This window comes from Lissotriton helveticus, chromosome 4_1 (genome assembly GCF_964261635.1).
Source record: "Lissotriton helveticus chromosome 4_1, aLisHel1.1, whole genome shotgun sequence".
NCBI lineage: Eukaryota > Metazoa > Chordata > Amphibia > Caudata > Salamandridae > Lissotriton > Lissotriton helveticus.
Genome location: NC_136063.1, coordinates 1849760741 through 1849781084, shown reverse-complemented (window position 1 = coordinate 1849781084; position 20344 = coordinate 1849760741). Strand labels below are relative to the sequence as shown.

General features: G+C 45.2%; 1 protein-coding gene across 1 annotated transcript in view; it reads left to right on the top strand.

Moving 5' to 3' along the window:
- Positions 1–3846: 3846 nt before the first annotated feature.
- The window catches only part of SH3BGRL (SH3 domain binding glutamate rich protein like), a 272717-nt gene continuing 256219 nt past the window's right edge, over positions 3847–20344 (top strand). Inside the window, exon 1 of the mRNA XM_078688504.1 lies at positions 3847–4186. Within this exon, the coding sequence (XP_078544630.1) occupies positions 4142–4186 (45 nt within the window). The 5' untranslated portion in view covers positions 3847–4141. The remainder of the gene's footprint in view (positions 4187–20344) is intronic.

The window sequence follows — 20344 nt, the reverse complement described above, 5'->3', positions numbered from 1 at the left end:
AATAAGTTATTATTGTAAGCATGGAAAACGGTATAAGGAACATTAACCAATGGTGGTGATATACTCTGAAAACCACAGTGAATACACGTTAGAGGGCCTTCAATGGTGGGGGGAAATTGGTAAGTGCAAGGATCGGTACCTTTGCCTACAATAGGAGAGGGAGTGAGATCTCTAATGAGTAGCAACTCCTGCCTAGAATAGATGGCGCTCACCTTAGAGTTATTAGTTTGACCTATGGAGGAACCAGCAGGGTTCCTGGCTCCTAGCAACGGACTGGCACGGACGAACGCAGACGGGCTTGCCTTTGGTGCGCCGTCGGCGCGTCCACTGCGCATCGCCTGCAGCATCTGTTTTATAGGGAGGAGGTTTGAGCACCAGAGAGCCCACCTCCTTCCACCGGAAATGAGGAAAAATAGCAGCAAGGGAATGGGTAGAGATAGAAAAGAGACTCCCTCCACAACAATCGAGCAATGCTCACGGTGGACCGGGGAGCCTGAGACACAGCCCTTGTTCAGCAGCAAAAAGGGAGTAGCTTTAAACAATCAGTAAAAAGACAGCTAGCAAATTACATCTAACAACTTATTTTGCACGATTTAAAGCAATTTTAAAAGAGCGCCATTTACAGGTGACAGCGCGTCTGCTGCGATGGTTCTTCTGGTGGTTCCGGAGTGGTCCCGTCAGCATTGGTTTCCCCGACTTCTGTCTTTGACTGTGTGCCCCCATTGACAGTTGCCCCTGTGTCTCTCCCCTCTGCGGGCTCCTCTTCTCCGTGTGTCCTCCCTGGGGGTCTGGCACTTGGTAAGGTTGAGTTTATTGGGTCAGGGTTGTTCTGTTGTGGTTGCCCACTGCATCCGGTTGTCTAGGCACCCTTCTGCTTTGGAGTTCTGCGTCCGTCTTTGGACAACCTTCTCCTCCTGGTGGCATGGGCTGCTTTCCTCCTCCGGTGGGGCTGTCCTGGTGCAGGGATGCTTGCCGGATGGTTTTGTCCTGGGGATCGTGGTCTCTGTGCTCCGGACAAAATTGACTGCCATTCTGGCTTTTCTGGGTTCCTCAGTGTTTTCTGTCTCCCCTTTAGTGGCTCGCCTCTTGCTGATTTTTTTGGTTCTGTGGCCTGTCTCTCACTCTCCTGTGACTGGCCTGGGTTCTTCCTCTGGTTCTCCAGGCCTTGTTGGGCCCCCTTTTTTTTTAGCGTCTGCTCTCGGTGGTCCTTCAGTTCCTTTCTGCTAAGGTTCTTTTTCTGGTGGCCTTTCCTTCTGGGCGCCAAGTTAGTGAGCTTGGTGCTTTCATGGCTCCCCCCCCCCCGTTTTTTGCATTTTTGCTCTGGCACGGTCATTCTCTGACCTGGTCAGTTTTTTCTGCCCAGCTTTGTCTTCTTTCCACAGTTAGAAGGATATTGTCCTCCCTGTCTTTTTTCCGGCCCCTTCCTTCCCGGAGGAGGTGGTTCTCCGTTCTTTGGGTGTGCTGAGGGCTCTACGCATCCCTTTGGACGGGACCTGTGGTTTTCGGACGGTTGTTTCCTTGTTTGTTGCCTACAGCCTCTCTGGGAAGGGTCTTTGTCCTTCCTTGTCCGCCTTGACGCGTTGGGTTGAGGGTGTGGTTGTTTCGGCCTACGGGTCCGAGCACTGTCCTCTCCCTTCTTCGGTCTGGGGCTGGTACGCCCGGAGTGTCTCCTCCTCCTGGGCTCTGGTCAGGGGTACCTCCTTGCGTGGCTTTCTGGTGCTGCCACATTGGCTTCTCCCCATTCCTTTGTTTTCCGTTGTTGCCTTCAGATGGGGATGGCGGCCTCGGCTGCCTTTGGCGCTCATGTTTTGACTGTGGTACATGGTTTATGTTTGTACTGCTTTCGTTTATTTGATTGGCCTGTTTGACGCTTTGTCTGGACTTTTTTCTGACAATCACTGTGTGCTTGGGTATGGGCTCACTGTTAAGGAATGGGACGGGAAGATAGGAGGTGGAGGTAATGCCCGGTTACTCACCGGTAATATTCATTACTCAGAGTCCTGGTCTTCCCGTCCCATTCCTGTGCCCTTCCCTCCCTCCCTAGGATTTTGTTTGTGGTGATTGTTTTTTAGTTTCTGGGTTTCTTTGGTATTCTCAGGATGTGATGTTGTGCACTTCCCGCTTCATCCTCACCAGATTGGTGGTGCCATATTGGCAGAAGTGCTGAAAAGCTCTGCTAGGTTTTAGGTTTCTGGGGAACAGACTAGCTGCTCACTGTTAAGGAATGGGAGGGGAAGACCAGGACTCGGAGTAATGAATATTACTGGTGAGTAACTGGGCATTTTCTCTCTAGCTTCTTACAGTGGTGTTTGAGCGTCAGTAGCTCAGGGATGAACCAACTGGCGTGCTTGGCGGGCCTGTTGCTGGTGGTGTTCTTCACAGGGGCAATGGTGTCGGTGGCAGTGGAGTTCCAGTTGGAGTAGTTCTGAATACTGAGTTCGAAGGTGTCTGAGGGGATGGGTCTTGCTTCTTTGAGGGAGGCGATCCAGAGGGGTTCCGTGACTCTGCTCCAGTTTTGGTGTGGTTGAGTAGGAGGTCTCGTCTGGGCTTCTAGAGGGTTGTTGAAGGTGAAATGGACGATGTTGTGGTTTGTCCAGGTAAGCGCTAATGTGTGTGAGAACTTGAGTGTCGCTGGTGGAGAAGATGGGGTCCAGTGTGTTCCCTGCGCTGTGCATGGGTGTGGTGACCAGCTGTGAGAACCCAATGTTGCTCATGTTCTCTAGGAGGGAGTGGAGTTGGAGTCGTGGGGGCTTCTAGGTGAAAGTTCAGGTCCCCCAGGAGGATGTAGTGGTTGGAGTCAATTGCCAGGAGGGCGATGAAGTCCAGGTTGAAGTTGCAGAAGCTGGGACAGGGGCCAGGGGGTCTGTAGAAGAGGGTTTCTCTGATGGTGGTTTTGGCATGTGGTTGGATCTGAAAATTAAGGTGCTCCATGATAGGTGTTGTGTCGTCGTCCGAGGCGGTGCATTTCAGAGAGTCCTCGTGGATGATGGCGAAGCCTATGCAAGGCCTTCCGGGCGGTCGCGGTGGATCATCTTGAATCCGGAGGTGTCACAGAGGCGATGTCGGCACCTGGTGAAGGGGTGAGCCAGGTTTCTGTGATGAATGTCACGTTAGGGTAAGGTTGGTTTTGGTGTCCCAGATTTCTGTAGCGTGCTTGCAGAGGGATTGGGCATTCAGTGTGCAGTGAAGCTGTGGTCTCTGGTCTGATTTCAGCACGGTAGATGTTGTGGGGGTTCCTACATCGCGGGTGAAGCGGCAGTGGTGTCAGGTGAAGGGTCCTTCCGAGTCGTGTGGCGAGGAGGTGCTGCAGTAATTCAAATTCCAACTTGACACCTTTTGAGCTAACCAGAAGCTGCGTTGTGGTATTGAGTAGGGACATTTTCAGAGTAGGCCTCAAAAATCTTACCATATTGTTAGCTTAAAAGCCGGAGCCGACTCAAACCGAGGCTTTATAAAGTGTGTAATTTCGGGATGTTAGGACATCGAAACACAAGCACAGTCGCCTGACACCATAGTAGAACCCAAAGGTTGTGAGAGAACGAAGGACTGTGATGAGGCAGTCATAATTAAATACAGAGCGATATAGATCAAATATATATTCGTAAATTCATCAACTGAAAAATGACTGCCAAGAAATCTGTAGCCTTACGACCATTACCGTTTTAAATTAAAAGCTGTTTTTTCACTCACAGTCGCAGCGAAAGAGCTGTAACGTGGCCGCACAACAATAAATCCAGGCATGGATTATATCTCCTTCTGGCCTGGCACTCAGTAAAGATGTATTTACATTAACCATTCCTGTGTTCTGTTTTTCCTGAGATTATCATGTACAGTTGTTTTCAGTGCACCACATAGTGGAAAGAGGCTCTTGCAGCGCTCGAATCTGGTGGTCTGTGGATACGGATACTTTTCAAAGGCCACACTGACAGCTCCGAGTTTTGCAGCCCTCGCACCAGCAGGCAGCTCTGATGTGACCTCAGAGACTGGGTGGGCGGGGCCTAAGGGCGGGACTAGTGGGCGGGGCAATGTGCTCCCGCTGGCTCCGGCTTCCTGAACGAGCAGAAACCGCAGCCTGTGCATCTCATTCGCTAGGCAGCCCCTGGATTCCAGTAGTACACGCTGAAGAAGACAGCTCGGCAGGATGGTGATCAAAGTTTACATTGCCACCTCATCCGGCTCCACATCCGTAAGCAACCCTCTCTTTATTTGTGTGCAGGCGCGAGCAACTTCTGTTCTCTCCTCAGGCTCTGACATTGAAAATGGCTATTTTACTGTATTGTGGAATCAAGTTTGTGCTCTCAGCGAACTTTCTGGTGCAATTCACTTGCAATATTTACCTCCCTTGAGACGTTAATGTCTGATGCTGTATATAAAATGCAGTGCGTGGCGTATTGTGTGATGGTCTTGAACTGTCTAAGAAAGTTAGCTGTACAGGTACGTGTACTTTTGAGAAGGTTTAGGTTTTGTTGTTTGTTTACCATAGCTACCATAGCTAATATAACTTGTGGTACTTAGTTAAGTTGTGCAGAAGGGTTGATGAAGATATTTAAGGTATCCTTTTACATTATTCTATAAAACGAATTCTCGAGTCATGTGCATTGCCCGTGGTGTTTAAAGGTAGCTGCTCGCGTTGTCATATACCTAACTTGTGCTTGGGAGCCCCATTCACGTCTCGTGCACTTGAGACGCCCCTGAAATACGGAGAGCGAATCATCCTGTTTCCTGAGATCACCTATGGCATTGATCATCGATCAGTCCTTGGGATACAGACGCCACAGTAGAACTGTTGTGACGTCAGCGGAAAAGCATTCAGCATCATTTAAGATTTTATTATGTTAAATACGTCACGTTAAGTAGTTACCCTACCTAGAGTAATTGTTCAAATCAGGGCCTTTTTTTTAACTTAGTTGTTGTCATTGATAAATTCGTCAAATCCTCAAGGATGTTGGTATTAAGGTGCATTTAGTTTATAGCACTTTATTTCTGACCTTGTTTACTTTCAGGCGTAGGGGGTCCTTAAAAATACTAAACATATTATAAACTACGCACCACGAACCAGTGGGTTGACATGTTTCAGTTGTAAACAAAATACAAGATCACTGCTATTGAGGCTTTCACTGTATACAGGCAGCCTCGATTTCTGTCCGTTATCGCCATAAGGATTTTTAATGAAAATCTAAACCGGTGAGTTAGCTTTTTTTTTTAACCACAGAAATGTGGATCTACTTTATAGATGCAGACATTAGGAAAGGCGTAGATTTTTTTAAAAATTATCTGGCGTTTATTCTGTTTGAAATGATTGAGTTCAGCACACTGTGGTAGGCACTTTTTTTTGAGCGACTGCCGCGTTCTACCTTGTAGAGAGCTGATGCCTTAAATGGAGTGACTGAAAGTGAATAATGTGCACGGCTTTCATCCGGTCTTTCCTTTGCACAGCTCGAATACAAACTTGAAGTTTTCTCTATTGATCTGCAAGTGAGATCAGGAAGGTGATGCGTTGTGGCATCTGGGGATTGTTTTGGCTATAGGAACACCCCTCAGAGAGCGAACTGTTAAACAGACTGGGCATTTATCATTCCACTGAGACATTCCAGTGCATTTCTGTGACTGATTATCTTGGGAAGGATGACCACATAATCCGGCCAGGGTGTATCTTGCTCTTAAAAGTAGCAAGGCCCTCCCTCCCTCAGACTGATTTTATGGAAATACATTTGTTGCACAGCGTTGACCTACATAGTTTCAGATATTAATACATTAACCAGTTTTGCTACACTGTAACATTTTTCTTCATTTTGCATTGTCCTCCAATGAACACACCCAACTAGATGCAGCAGCTGATATGGCACTTTTTTTGGACACAACCATCTAGGACAGTGTTTCCCAAACTGTGGTCCGCGGACCCCCAGGGGTCCGTGACACATTCCCAGGGGGTCCACAGGCAACAGTTTAAAAAGCACAGAAAAGTTTCTTGTATAATTAGCAGCTTTCCAGCAACAATAAATGTGTCAAGATAAAGCCAGTGATTAATGTACCTGCTGGAGCATGAGGAGAGTTTTGTTTAGTGGCAGCTTTGACTTAACTAATGTAGCACAGAGGGTTAATGTGCCTACTGCAAAGAACGTGTAACATGCATTTTAAAAAGCAGCATTTTATGTGCATAGGTTCGTGGTTACTGCTTTTGTCACAGAGATTCTTTTGTTACCGTGCACTTCATAAGTGACAATCGTAATGTAGTAGAGGGACCTATAAACTGTCATCAAACTGCTGCTTGCAAACTGCATGGTATCAGTTAGTAACTTTTGTTTTTTCCCAGTTATTCATTATCCTGATGCTGCTAAATAGATTTATTTGGGTGGAAATACATTTTTAATGTTAAAGTCAGTGCTAGCCACTGTGTTATTTTCTGAATCCTGAGTTTGTGCTTTTCCAGACCAAGCACTCTTTAAACATTTTATATACACACTGATTTACATGTACGATTCAATGTCTCTATATGTGTGTGATGTAAAGTGCTCTGACATCCTACAATGATATGAGAGATGCTATAAAACAAATGAAATACATGTGACGGGCTATTACTTCAATATAAAATACTAAGGACCAGATGTACGATCCGTTTTTATATTCGCGAACGGGTTCGTGAACCCGCTTTCACATGCAAAAACGTATTGCCTATTTCCCGAGTCGCAATTCGTTTGCGACTCGCTATATAGGTTTTGCAACTTGCTATTTGGAAGGGGCATTCCCTTCCAAATAGCGAGTCTTAAAACCATGTACAAATGTTTTGCGGTCGCAAAACACTCGCAATTACCACTTACTTCAAGTAGATGGTAATGCATTTGCAAATGGGAAGGGGTCCCCAGGGGACCCCTTACCCTTTGCAAATGCATGCTAAATTATTTTTAAGGGCAGGCAGTGGTCCCAGGGACCTCTGCCTGCCTTAGAAAATGAAACGAAAACGTTTCATTTTCTTTTTTTTTTAAATGCATCGTAAATGGGCTGCATTTTTTTTTACTGCTTTATTTAAAAGCAGTCCCAGACATGGTGGCCTGCAGAGCCCAGCAGGCACCATACCTAGGAGGGCTGGCATTCCCAGTAGGCTCGCAAATTGCGAGAGGCTCATTAATATTAATGAACCTCGCAATTTGCGACCCCATTGGGAATCCAAAACAGTGTGAAATACACTGTTGTACATTTCATTTAGCGACTCGCAATTTGCCACTCGCAATGTGTCGCCAATTGCGAGGCGCTAAATGAAATGGTCGTACATCTGGCCCCAAAATCCTTAGGGGCAGATTTACAATCCCCTTGCGCCTCTTTTACGCAGTCGTTGCGTCACTTTCGTGATGCAGCGGCGACGCAAAAGATGCGCCATGGTGCAGGGTATTTACAACGTGACGCATCTGGGAGATGCGTCACATTGTAAAGCCCTGCGCCAGAAGGAGGCGTTCCGGCACGGGGTGGGGGGCGTTCCGGCGCAGGAACGCCTCCTAAAAGTGGCTGAGTGAAATCTACAAGATTTCACTAAGTCACTTTGGGGCCCATGCTGCGTCAAAACCCTGCGCCTGCTTGAAGCAGGAGTAAGGATTGACGCAGCATTAACAAGATTCAGCCCCCCAGAGCATTGCTGGAGCTGTGTCGCGCTTGCGATGCAACTCCAGCAATGCGCCACCTTTACGGCACAGATGCACCATGCATCTGTGCTTTTTTGCCCCATGAGGCGCAGCATTGTAAATGCGGCGCATCAATGGTGGCGGAGGCATGGCGCACAATAAGTGGCGCATCCCTGCTGATATGCTTGGATGCGTCACTTATTGTAAATCTGACCCTAAGTACTTTGAGTATTTGTTTTGTGTGCACACGTGTGTATTTTTTTTTAATTACTGTTTTAATATTTGAAATTTAACTCATACAAATTGCTTGGGGGTCCCCGGCTTTCAGTGGTGACTCAATGGGGGTCCTCAGGAGTCAAAAGTTTGGGAACCACTGATCTAGGAGAATGCTAGTGTTAGCAGTAGAGATCTGGGTGGCCTGTAGTTATGGATACAAGGAATGCAGCTTCTGTTCACATTGATTTAATTGTTTTTGAAGGGGGTAGGTATTTATATACCACAGACTTGATTCCGGAGTGCAACAAAGCTCTCTTCATCACAACCTTGATGTGGGTGTTAGGTGTGCATGCAAGGGTGTTTACAGAGTTGAGGTGGTTCACAAATATATTTTTGAAGAGGCAGTTAGGTGTTCATACATCTAGGGTGGTCTTTATAATGTTAGGTTGGTGATTACAAGCAGAGACAAAGTTAAACAATGGTTGACAAAAACATAGTGAAATAGTAGGTTTGAGTTCTTCACTAAATAGTTTAAAAAATATTTTATTCGTTTTTTAACAGACAGAAGCACTTAACTTACTATGGACCAGTATCCTATTGCAATTAAGGTTTAAAGGTGCGTTAGCAGAACAGAACACGTAATCAGCAGGACAGGAGGCTTATTTCGATAAGCACGTATCACATAGCAGAACTTTGGCAGTGTGATACCATCGTTTACATTCATTGAAATGCTAACTAGGTGCAGCAGTCGTCTAGTCAGTATGCAGAGGGCAGCATGGTGTGTACTATTTCCCCCCAAACAGTGTCTGTAGATCACCGCGGTGACTGGTCCGTTAAGTCCAATAGAGCACCTGTGTCAGAGGGTCTAATTCCCCCAATCCTCAGTATCCGTTGCAGTCTTCGCTAAGTAGGTGCGGATGGGGCCCCATAGGTCCCTGGGGCGGGAAGTAGGGGCTGTAGTTTGGCATATACTGCACACCTCGTATTGCAAATGGCAAAGTCTGTTTGCTATTCTTGCATATGGGATGAGTGAATACATTCCAAACGCATGGCCATCCTCCTGCTGGAGTGCCAGGCCTGCGAGTCGGCAGATCCCGGATGGTATATCTTTGGCATAACTCAAGAGAGCTGTTTTAGGTCTAGATGATAGTCCAGTATGTCCAACAGCATAGTTGCTACCGTGCTCCAAAGGGCTGTACAGCTTGAGACAACCAGACTAGGTGAATGACGTCCACATAGTCTTAACCACATTTGGGGCTTATGTGTGACATTGTGTTGTCTACCTTAGCCCGTTTCGCGAATGTGGAGTAAGCGTGGAGTATGTGAAATGCAGTACCATATAGCAGTGATGGTAATGAAACAAGTTTGATCTGCATGCAACAAAATCACCACTATGCCTATGTGATGTCGCTTATATCTCTCTCCTATGCACTTGAAGCACGATCTGAGTGTGGAAGTTTGAGTGATGCGAAAGTCAGGTATAGTCTGTGGGCCAATCAGGTTAAATCAGTGAACTGTACAAGGGCTGTCAGTAGGGTAACATCTGCTGGTTCCACTGGAAAACCAGGGAGGTGCTCGAAGGCCGTGCATCTCAATAGAGAGTAAAGGAACTGTTCTAATGGAATCAAATCTATTGGTAGATTTCCTATGCTCTAGGAACACGAATGTCCCTTAGTCGTACATTGCACAGAGGTACGTCATCCCCCAATGTTGCAGAGTGTTGCGCACCAATGTTTCTGCAGTCAGGAGCAGGATAGGATTTTGCTTTATTGATAGGGCCCCTAAATTGTATCGAGGGTAGTGGGAGATATAAGGTACATTTGTTTAATGCTCTCAGGGCGGCGTAGATAGTGAAATGGTGTTTCTTTCTCTTCATTCTGGTCCATCCAATTTAGTTGGTGATGAGGCATTTGGCTGCATGCAGCTCTTCATTGAACTAGGGTGGTGTCTGCAAGGCCAGAGAGCAATGCATTGCCCTTGTTAATGTGGATCATAGGATGACCTTGATAGCTAAGCAAATATTGGTGTGTGTGGAAGATAAAGGCCATGACATAGTGAGTGAACTATAGACACTAGCCATCTAGGCTCATGTGGGACATTGATGTTTCATTCTGGGTGTAAAGCATGCTGCCCTCATTGATGAGCAAGAACTCTGTTTGGTTGGCTTCACCTACAAGTAGCTTGTAGAAATCTAGGTTTGAATGGTTTCCATGAAGGATCCGAGGTGCTGGATGTTGACTAACAATATTTAAAGTATAGTCCATGTCATGGAATGAGTTTTCTATATGGTTGTTTAGGGTGCCATTTAAAAACTGAGCTTTGTGGGTGTGAATATGGAGCCTTGGGGCATCTATCAGGTGACTGATGTGGCTCTGGGAAGTTCATCTGATCAGAATGACAGCTATCCAAAAACCGGAGAACCAGTGCATTTACTGTCGACAGACCATAGAGACGAAGCAGCTTATGACTCACCTGCTGAAGAAAATGAGAATTGCTGTCCTCTATTTTTGCCTGACTCCCTGCTTAACTAATACCCTGTATCCGATCTAGGGAAGTTAGCTTGCTGATTGAACACCTGTGCTTACCGGAGTCCATGGCTAGCTGCAACTGTCTGCATCTTACTGTTTGGAGCTTCATTGATTAAAGTATGGACATGTCTGGTTGTTAACTGTGTGATCCTGGGAAATGGACCGAAGAGCCTGAACCTGGATACAGTCCTTGTCATGCTGGAGGTTAGGAAGGACTTGTTAGAACTGTTGCCATATGTATGGAAATCCCTCAGAAACTGTGCTTGCCCAAGTGGATTGGTCTACCAAATTCAATTGTGAAGATTTCCAGAAAGTGATCAAGCTACTCGAGTAAAGTCAATCAACATTTTTACTACTAGTGAACATTTTATCCTTTGTGAGCATGCCATCAAAGCACAAAGGGAATACAGTAGCAGCAGTGTGAGAAAAATTACATTTTCATAGGTTTGGGAAATTCCTTGCTCTGCCTGCAGAATTCCCAAGTATGAAAAACCTACTCGCCTTTAATTCCTGGTGGATTCCATCCAATCTTTGAATTAAATGTCTATTTCGTGTATGGCTTGGAGTATTTAATATTTGTTAAACATGGTTGCCCCATATTGCCGCCTCCATTAAACCCTTGGACTTATGCACCTTCTGATGAAAGAGGTCTTCTAGTTGCAAGCATGTGGCATACTTTTGGAATCTGTGCTGCAAGCATAAACGTTCCAACATACACACTTTTGCAAAATGTATTTTGTGAACGTAATGTAAGTCACAATTAGAGCCTGCTTTGTGGTTTAGAGTATGAGGTGACATGCAGATAGATTCATGCCATCCTGTAATGAACTTCAGAATTACAATAAATATATTTTTGCAATTCTAATGCTAGATATTTAGTCTATGAAAAAGAAAGGGGGTTGAACAGCTGCACTTTCTTTTTATTGCTTCAGTGAAAGTTGCAGTTGTTGATCCCCCTCGGGAAACTGCTTTTCGAAACGTTTTTGAGTTCTGTGGTTTTGCTAATTGGAACCTGAATGGAAGGGGTTGTCTCCTCCTAAATTATGGTCTTCCAGAAGTGGTACTAAGAAGCGTATGTCTAGATATTACAAGTGTTCTCTATTGAAGGCATCTCAATTTTTCTCCATATCCTCTCATTGGCCTATGCAGGTTAGGGCTCAAACGCAGCTTCAGTAGCAGTTTGTAATTCACCAAAATACCTTTGCCCATTTGTTTCAACAGGTACTCATTCCCATGTACGATCAGTTGTGTGGCCAAGAGATCTAATGAGACACTGGGCAGGAGGAGTATTCCACCTGGTGAAACCTCTGATGATCGCTTTGTGTCCGTGTTAACATATTTTCAATATTTATTTTCAAAGCACATAATAAAGTCCATTAATAAAACAGCCATTTTAAAACTGAAATACAAAGTCCATATCTAAATTTCAACTAAAGCGATCTTAAAAACAGAGTGAATAATGTCTGAGAATGTCTCAAAATAAAATACACCTTTCTGGAACAAGAAAGCTTGTGATCGGCTACCATAGGAGACAGATGATTCGCTTCTTTGCATGAAGCAACCCCAAAACCTGTTCTTTACAATAGCAACTGCAACCGCACGAGTGGAGGAAGGATTCTTCAAAACGTTTCTCCAATCTAGGTCAATCAAGCACCTTTTGACATGGGTTAGCCAGGGAATCCTGTTGGTCTAAGATCAGCCTAAAAACTTCTCTAAGGGCCTCTCTGTATTGCATCAGCTATTCTGTACTCCAAATGAGAATCCAGTACAAAATAGGTCTTAGATTTCAATGCTCTACAATAGGTTTCTGACCAAGATCTAAACTTAGGGGGAGAAGTAGGGCACCCTGCCCTAGGTTTAGTACTATCTAATACATTTATTTTCCTCACCCCCTAATTTTGCCATATCACAGTAAACCTATACTTCTGCTCCATAGAGTGCAGCACATATAGCTTGTGCTTTGTTAATTTCAAAGGCCAGATACATTGGATAAGGTGTCTTCTTAGTAAAGCGGAGGCCCTGTGCTTGATCAGGAGGGAGCTTTAGGTAATTTGTGTCCTCCCACACGTTGGAATCAGCCTAATTTTACCCTCTTGAGGATGTTCTCTCCCAACCTAATATTCTCTCTGAAGTTCTTATGCTGATTCAACTGTGTCAATTTTGTTTGCTGGGCATTGGTTTCTGGCCAGTTAGTGGAACAAAACATAGAACACCTTTGTATAAGTGTTGTAAACCCGTGGGAGATTTCGAAATAAGAAGGGTGTCCTAAAAAAAGCAATGCCAGAATATTTTGGTCAGTTAATGTTGGACAACAGTTCTCACAATCAGCCAAAAAGCCAAACCAACCATTAAAATAAAAAACAAAAATGGTATGAAAGCCAAACCACAACCCTGGTATACTCCTTTTGTTAACCCTAATTTTTACAGTGAGTTCGTCATTAGGGCCCCATTTCGGCTAAGCATAATTCTCTTTGTGGAGATTTATTATTATCTTTCAGAGGTATGTGTGGACCCACATAGTGACCAGCACCTCCCATAATCAACAGTTCTAGGGACAGAGTCGAAGGCAGCTCGTAGATCAACAAAGGCAACATGGAGATTTCCCTTATTGATGTCCAAGCATTCCACTTGGCCATGAGGTCATGGAAGACCTGGTCCACAGTTTCTGCTCTTACTCTAAAACCTACTTGAAAGTGGCATAAAACATTATCATCCAATTTCCAATTGGGTAAATTATTAAGCAGTTCGTTACAAAAAGTCTCCTGGAGATTCTCTAGAATCTCGCTGCTCCCAAGGCACTGGAGCCCTATGTTGTCTCTAAGGTTGGGCTCAGGGCAGGGTTTTGAAAAATGAAATGGTTATAAATGGACTTTATTACCATTTTATTTTTCTATCTTTGGGCATTTTTTTAGTGGGCCAACGCTCCTCGGCCTTAATGGAGGAGCCACCCCTGGAGTGACTGCACACAATGATCACGTGTTGAGGACGAAACTATTAAGGAGGTGGGTGGACCTTGATGGGGAAAAAATACAAGAAAGCAGTTGCAAAATAATTTAATTTATATATTTGTTTTACATAGTGCTGCCAGTTTCCTTTCAGTTACATCGGAACGCTTTGTACAGAGTATGATATTCCTATGGGAAATGTTCAGTTTTCAGGCCTTTCTTGACAGGGTTTAGTTTGATTATTTCCTGAGATTTGGGTTTAGTGAGACCCACAGTCTGAGTCTCCGACTCCCAGGGATCTGTATGTTTGTGCTGTTTCATAGTCATTGAAAGGTAAGGCGTCTGTTGGAAATATTCTGGCTGTCTAGTTCCCCATAGGTATCCTGACCTCTACAACATTAAGCCTTGGGTATGGTACTAAAAAGGTAAAAATGGGAGATGGTGGAGTGTTTTCAATTATGGTTTTTTGGGGTTGCACAGCCACAGGTTCAGACACGTCCTGGATGCTTGATTTTGGACCCTTAGAAGCCTGTTGATGAGCCTTTATGATTTCTAAACAAGTCATTATTATTTACTCCTCCTGATGGGCAGTTGGAGGAAGGATTTCATGGAGTAGCTGTAAGTTGATTTACTTAACCACGTTGTTGACCGGTGGTCTGAAGGAGAGTTAAGAGTACACTGCAACCTGGCTCCATAGCATTCAGTGCAGCAGAAAATGATGCTTCTAGCCTGGAGACTACTCAAGTAGATGCTAGTCCTCCCACAGTGAAGATACAGTCTTAGCAAATGCATGGGGCATCTTCCTCCTAGTGTTAAGGGTGTTTGACCCTAAACATCACTGGTCCATTCAGTAACACACAGAGTGGGTGCTTGTAAAGTATGCTTATTTATACCCGTTGCTTTAGGTCCTTGGCACAAATAGTACATTTCTCCTAAAAGTAGCTTGTAGTTTAGGTCTGCAGTGCACAGAATGAACATGATACTTCCGCTAGACCATTTCTACATTTGTGTGCCAACTTACTATCTTCAGGAATAATGTGCTCTATGTTCTCTTGTCAGCCGAAAGATTATCAAGGTAGAAATGGGTGGTAGCAGAGTGGCAAAGTATTTAGTTCTACCCAGTACTCGTCTCCTTAAGAGAGAAATAGTTTCATTTTTACTGTGAATGAAGACTGTCACTTTTTTCTTATTTAGCCTAGTGGACTTTAGCTCCTCTGGGTTGCACTATTGGCTGGTACTGTAAGAGGGGAAGATTAGGCTATGTCTTTACAAGAAGCCTAAGCGAAAGTTTCCATTTGTGTGCATCATGGCACATTGTATGTTGAGTATAGGCAACTGCTGAATGATGCACACATTGTTAAGTCTTTTTATTAAACAATGCTCCATACATCAGATCATGACATGGATATCATGGCTTTAACCTATTCCCTCCTGAACTTTGCCTATCACAGTTGTCAACCATTAGGATTATGGGATTCTTTTTCTATTCCCTTAGTGATCTATTTATACTTTACCATCCCAATTCCTGCTCATTTGTTTATTGTCCTTGATATGCCGTCCATGAACCCCACACTTTGTCCCATTTGTAAGGGCAACCTCTAGTTTCATATTTTGCTATCTCGGCACACGAACACCAATCCATGTCTTTTTCCCATTCTCTCGAATCAGGTGTACGATTTGATCCCCACATTCTGGCTTTATTTCTTTTTGCCACAACTGCTGCTATTTTAAGCCATATTAGTGTGTATTTAGCCCATTTTGTCACCTGTCACACACAAAAGTAGCCATCGTGGCACCCCTGGGATCTCCAGGTTGGTGACCTGTGACATGATTCGTGTCACGGTCGTCCAGGAATTATGTATGTTTCTACACTCCAGGATTATGTGATAAAAGGAGCCAACCTCCCCGCAACCCCTCAAACAAAACCTGGATGTACCCAGACCTATTCGCTGTAGCTTTGTTCTGGAAGCGTACGATCTATGTAGGATACGCAGTTGGATGAGATGAAAACGAGCCGTGTTCACTACCTCCCATGGGCTTTGTACCGCTTCCTCCCAATCATCATCTTCTAGGAGTCCCACTTCCATCTCCCACACTCCCCCAGGTTAGGTGAGTAATAAAAGATTTTATTATAAGTTAGAGAGGTTGCCTTGGTCCTCATGGTGTCGATCAACAATCTGTCCTCTAGTGGAGAGTATTCCGGCGGTGTTTCCCCCTCTCTTATGTGTTGGCGTAGGGCATGTCCCAGTTGGAGATATTTGTATCTTTCTGAGCCTCCAACTTATAATCAATTTGTAGAGTTTCAAACTTTACCTGTATGCGTCCTCTCCAGATGTCACCCAGACTTTCTATCCCCAGCAATTCCCATTTTTTTTAACCCTGACAGGGCCCCCACCTCTCGCATCAGGTCGCTGTCCCACAGCGGTGTCCTCCCCGTCAACTTCCCTTCTCACCCTAGGTATTTGGACGTTTCCCGCCAGGCCCTCACTACCGTCTGTGTGTGTGTGTGTGTGTGTGTGTGTGGTGAAAGTTGTTTTTCTCTTCCTCTACGATAGATTGCTGCTAAATAACCTCTCTTTCCCATAGCCCAATGATCTCCCCAAAAGGCCGGGTCATTATGATCTGTGAATGCCCAGTCGTTTAACACCATCAATTGCGAGGCTCAGTAGTATTTCCAAATGTCTGGGACTGCACGCCCTCCCACATAGACCCCTCTTTGTAATTTACGGAGTGCAACTCTTGAACAGCCCCCGTTCCACAGAAGTCTGCGCAGCTCGCTATCTATACCCTGGAACACAGACTTGGGTATTTTGTATGGGGTATTTTGTAGGATATAAAGTAGTTTGGGTTATGACATCATTTTAAAAAATCGTAGCACTCCACATCAGTGATATGGGCAAGCTCCCCCAGCTGTCTACGTCCCTCTTCAGTCGCTGTATCTGAGGGTGTAGGTTATCTTCCAAAAAGTTACCTTCATTCATTGAGATTTGTGTGACTAGGTATGTAAACGTATGTTTAGGAGTCCGTGGTATCGTCCCAATCAATCGCTGAGGGATGTTTCCTTTTAATGGCAAGTTCAGGGACTTGTTCCAGTTAATCGTATACCCAGAGTAGCTAGCAAACAACTGGAATATTTGTAGCACACTATGCGCTGATCTATATGGATTAATCAAATAAGGCAGTACATCGTCCCAGCTGCCTACATCCCTGATTCCTGATAGGATTGGATCGTTCCTCACCCGCGCTGCCAATGGTCCCAGAGCCTTTGTAAAAATCATTGGTGAGAGCGGGCAGCCCTGACCTGTACCCTGAGTGAGAAGGGACGTGAGACTACTCCATTAACCCGCACTCTGGCCTGCGGAGCTTGATACAAAAGTTTTACACACTCGCAAAACTTGGGACCTAAACCCAATCTGTGCAGCGTTTCAGTTTCAAACATGTACTCCCATTCCACACTATCGAACGACATTTGTGCGTCCAAAGATAGCAGAACTGCATGCTCCTTTTGTTTGGCCTTGGACCAGTGTAGCACCCCATATAATATCCTTTGATTAAGTCTTGTGCTTCTATGAGGCATGAACCCTGATTGGCCCGGATGGACCAAGTTGGAGATGTTATGTTATGTTAAAAGTACTTGTATAGCACACGTACAACAAGTGGTTTCATGGCGCTGAAGTGAAGGAGAAAACTGCTGCAAAGGAGATTTAGCCATGTGCTTGTCGGAACAGCCAGGTCTTTAACTGTTTCCTAAACAGAGCATAAGAGGTCAGAGATCTAATCTCCAGACAGAGAGAATTCCAGAATTGAGGGGCCAGTATCCCAAATCTTAGTCCCCTGTGTTTCTTCCGTTTTGAAGAAGGGATAACCAACAGATTCAGATGGGAAGACCCAAGGTCCCGGAGAGGAACATAGCACTGAATCCGGGCGGATATAAATGCTGGGCTGCTGCCATGAAGAGCCTTGAAGATGATGCACCCCAGCTTGAATGCACACAGTTTGTTTGGCTACTGGAAGCCAGAGAAGACTGACCATAGATTACCGCCTGTAGTCTGGTCGCCAGCGCCCTTGCGAGTATTTTCGCTTCAACATTCAGTAGTGAAATTGGTCTGTAAGACCCACACTCCATAGGGGTTTTGTCTTTATTTGGTATCACTGTTAACGTGGCTTCACGGATATCTGCCGGCAGCTCCCCTTTTTCCCTTGACTCCTGATACATTATGAGTATGTGGGGTGCTATCTTACTCACAACACATTAGTACAGTTCCACCGGCAAACCATTAGGAACTACTGCCTTTCCGGATTGTAAATCAGTAAGGGCATTCGTTATTCCTTCAATCGTCAAGACCTGATCTAGTAAATCTCTGTCTTCCGTAGACAGTGATGGGAGGTTAAACTCTCTAAGTAATTCGGCACAGTCCTCTGCTGTGCGCATCGAGAGGGGGTGTATTGTATTTCATAGTAATGTGCAAATGCCACCGCTATATTTTCTCCTGTACTATGGGTGCCCCCCTCAGGAGTATGGATCTCAAAAACCCAGTTCCTCTCCCTATCTCTCTTTTCAAGCCAGGCGAGCATTTTATTTGCTTTATCGCCAGTGTCGTACAGCCTCCTCTGGGACTCCAAAATGTGTGTGCGCGCCCTATGCTCACTCAAGTTTTTGAGTTCTTGCTGATAAGCTTAAGCCTGAGTGTTGCATTTGTATCCAAGTCTCGCTCCACAATAATCACCCCTTCCAGTTGGCTTATCTCTCTTTAAAGCTCTTCGACGTCCTTAGTGTGTTCTTTCTTTTGTATGCCTATTTGTACCTGTATGTATCCCCTAATCACTGTTTTGTATGCCTCCCACAGAGTGGAGGCAGCCTCCACCTATTCCTCATTCTCTTGAAATGTTGTGTCGTGCTTTCCTGTATATTCTCTGTGAATTGTTTATTCCTGAAGTACCATGGTTTCAACATCGGGGGCAAAACGTTGTTTCTCACACACCCTGCAGTTGGACCTCCACTGGGGTTTGGTCTGAAATCCCACGTGCCTTGTGGGCTGCTCCCCTGAATTGGCCCTCCTGCATCTGAAGTGTAAACAATTAGTCTGTCCGAGAGTGACTGTTATGCACTGCTGAGGAGTGTGTGTATTGACAACTCTTTGGGTTATATGCTCTTCACAGATCTGTAAACCCCATTGCTGCTGGAAATCCATCTAGGGGCTCTCAACCTCCTGACCCCGCTGCCCCGAAAATCTGTCCAACAGCGGGTCCGTGACTTAGTTAATGTCACCACCCATAATCAGCGTGCCCACGGGTATTTCTAGTATGATATCTCTGATTACTGGGAGGGTGTCTGTATGTAGTCATGGGGGAACATAAACGTAGCATATGTTTAGTGGCCTGCCTTTCCAATTGCCGGTTAAAGCAACGCATCTACCCATATTAACGCACCAACTCCAACCTGGTACAAATGGGACTGGTGTCCTGATAAGTATCCCAAGCCCCTAGAACCCAAAGTTTATCCCACGTGTGCTTGAAGCTTGTACCCCCATCGGCCTGGTGCCTTACAATGATTGTCTGGGTTGTGTCATCGCAGATATTGCAGCACAATATATTAAAATGTCCCCCGACTGCCATGTGGTAACTGTCATCTGCCGGATGATGCAGGCCAGTTAGCTTTCCCATGGCCTGCAACCTTATACGTTCGTGTGGACTCAAATCGGTGATGTCTGAGCATAAACAGAGTAACAAAAAGTTAACCTTCCCTAATGTGACTATCTATATCCCAAAACTTAAGACCCCCCCCACCATGCTACCCTGCTGGACAGGTGTAGAACCATCCACCCCCCCCAACTTGCAGAAAGCCTGTCGGCTCTTACTAAAGTGCGCCATGCTGGGGTGAGCTAGTGCCCGCTACCGCTATACTACATCATGCCCCTTCGTCTCTGACTTGTCTGTTTCTCTACATCAGGGTCGTGTTTCTTAGCTCATACTATCACCCCACCCTGGATCCTCTCCCCCACCCTATAAACCTTCTCATCAGTCTCATAAAGGCACAATTACCCACGCAGCTTGTCCTTCTCAAAGTTAAGTTCAGTTATTTTTATTGGAGTGCCCACCACCTCTTCTAGATATCTCCACTCTTTTCCTTGCCATTCTGTCTTCTCTGTCGGGCCCGCTTGCATCTGTTGTTCTCTTGCCTTGGGAGTCTTCTGTTTTACAACTCTCCACCCCTTCAACCACTCCTAGGCCTCTTCCGGTGTGGCGAGGAGCCAGGATTTCCCCTCTGCCATTTTTTTTCAACCGAGCCGTGTATATCCTGTACTGAATGTCCTTTTTCCGTAGTTCTCTTTTTACTGCTCCAAAATTACAATGCAACTTTTGGACCTGTAGAGTGAAGACTGGGAAGAAGTCTATTGTCGCATTTTCATGTGGGAGGTCACAATGTATTCGTGCTGCCTGTAGGATCGCATCACGGTCCCTATAGTTCAAGAGCCTTGCAATTATTGTCCGAGGCGGCGCACCCGATCTCGGTTTTAGTCGATCTTTGGGTGTATTGTACCTCTGAAGTCTGCTATGGCCGCCATTATGGATGCCAGCGAGGGCTCATGAAGCACACATTGAACCCATTTTGCTATCCATTGTAAGTCCTGGTGCTGTTTATCCTACTCTTCTGCTGCCAGTCACCATTTAAAAAACAAAAATGAAGTACCAAATGCAGTAGGTCTTGATGCATTTCATAGTGATCTACCACCTTATAGTTCGCTTTCTCCCTGTGCCGCGGGCAACACACCTTGAAATTGCCTTTCTGCTTTTTAGGTTTCTCTTACTATTGGCAACAGACCATCTATCTATACGATATGGACTCAGAGAGGGCTTTGGCTCCATCTCTTTCCCATGATTCAAAGGCTTTCTTATCTACCTCAGTTCGCTGCTTATGATTTGATGGCTTAATTAAATGAGTTTTATGCGTCCATTGCTGACATTAAGACCTTCCATTGCAGTTAAGGAGGTACTCTGTTCTCTCCCATATTCTCTGTTTGCTGTCCATGCTAAAGTATTT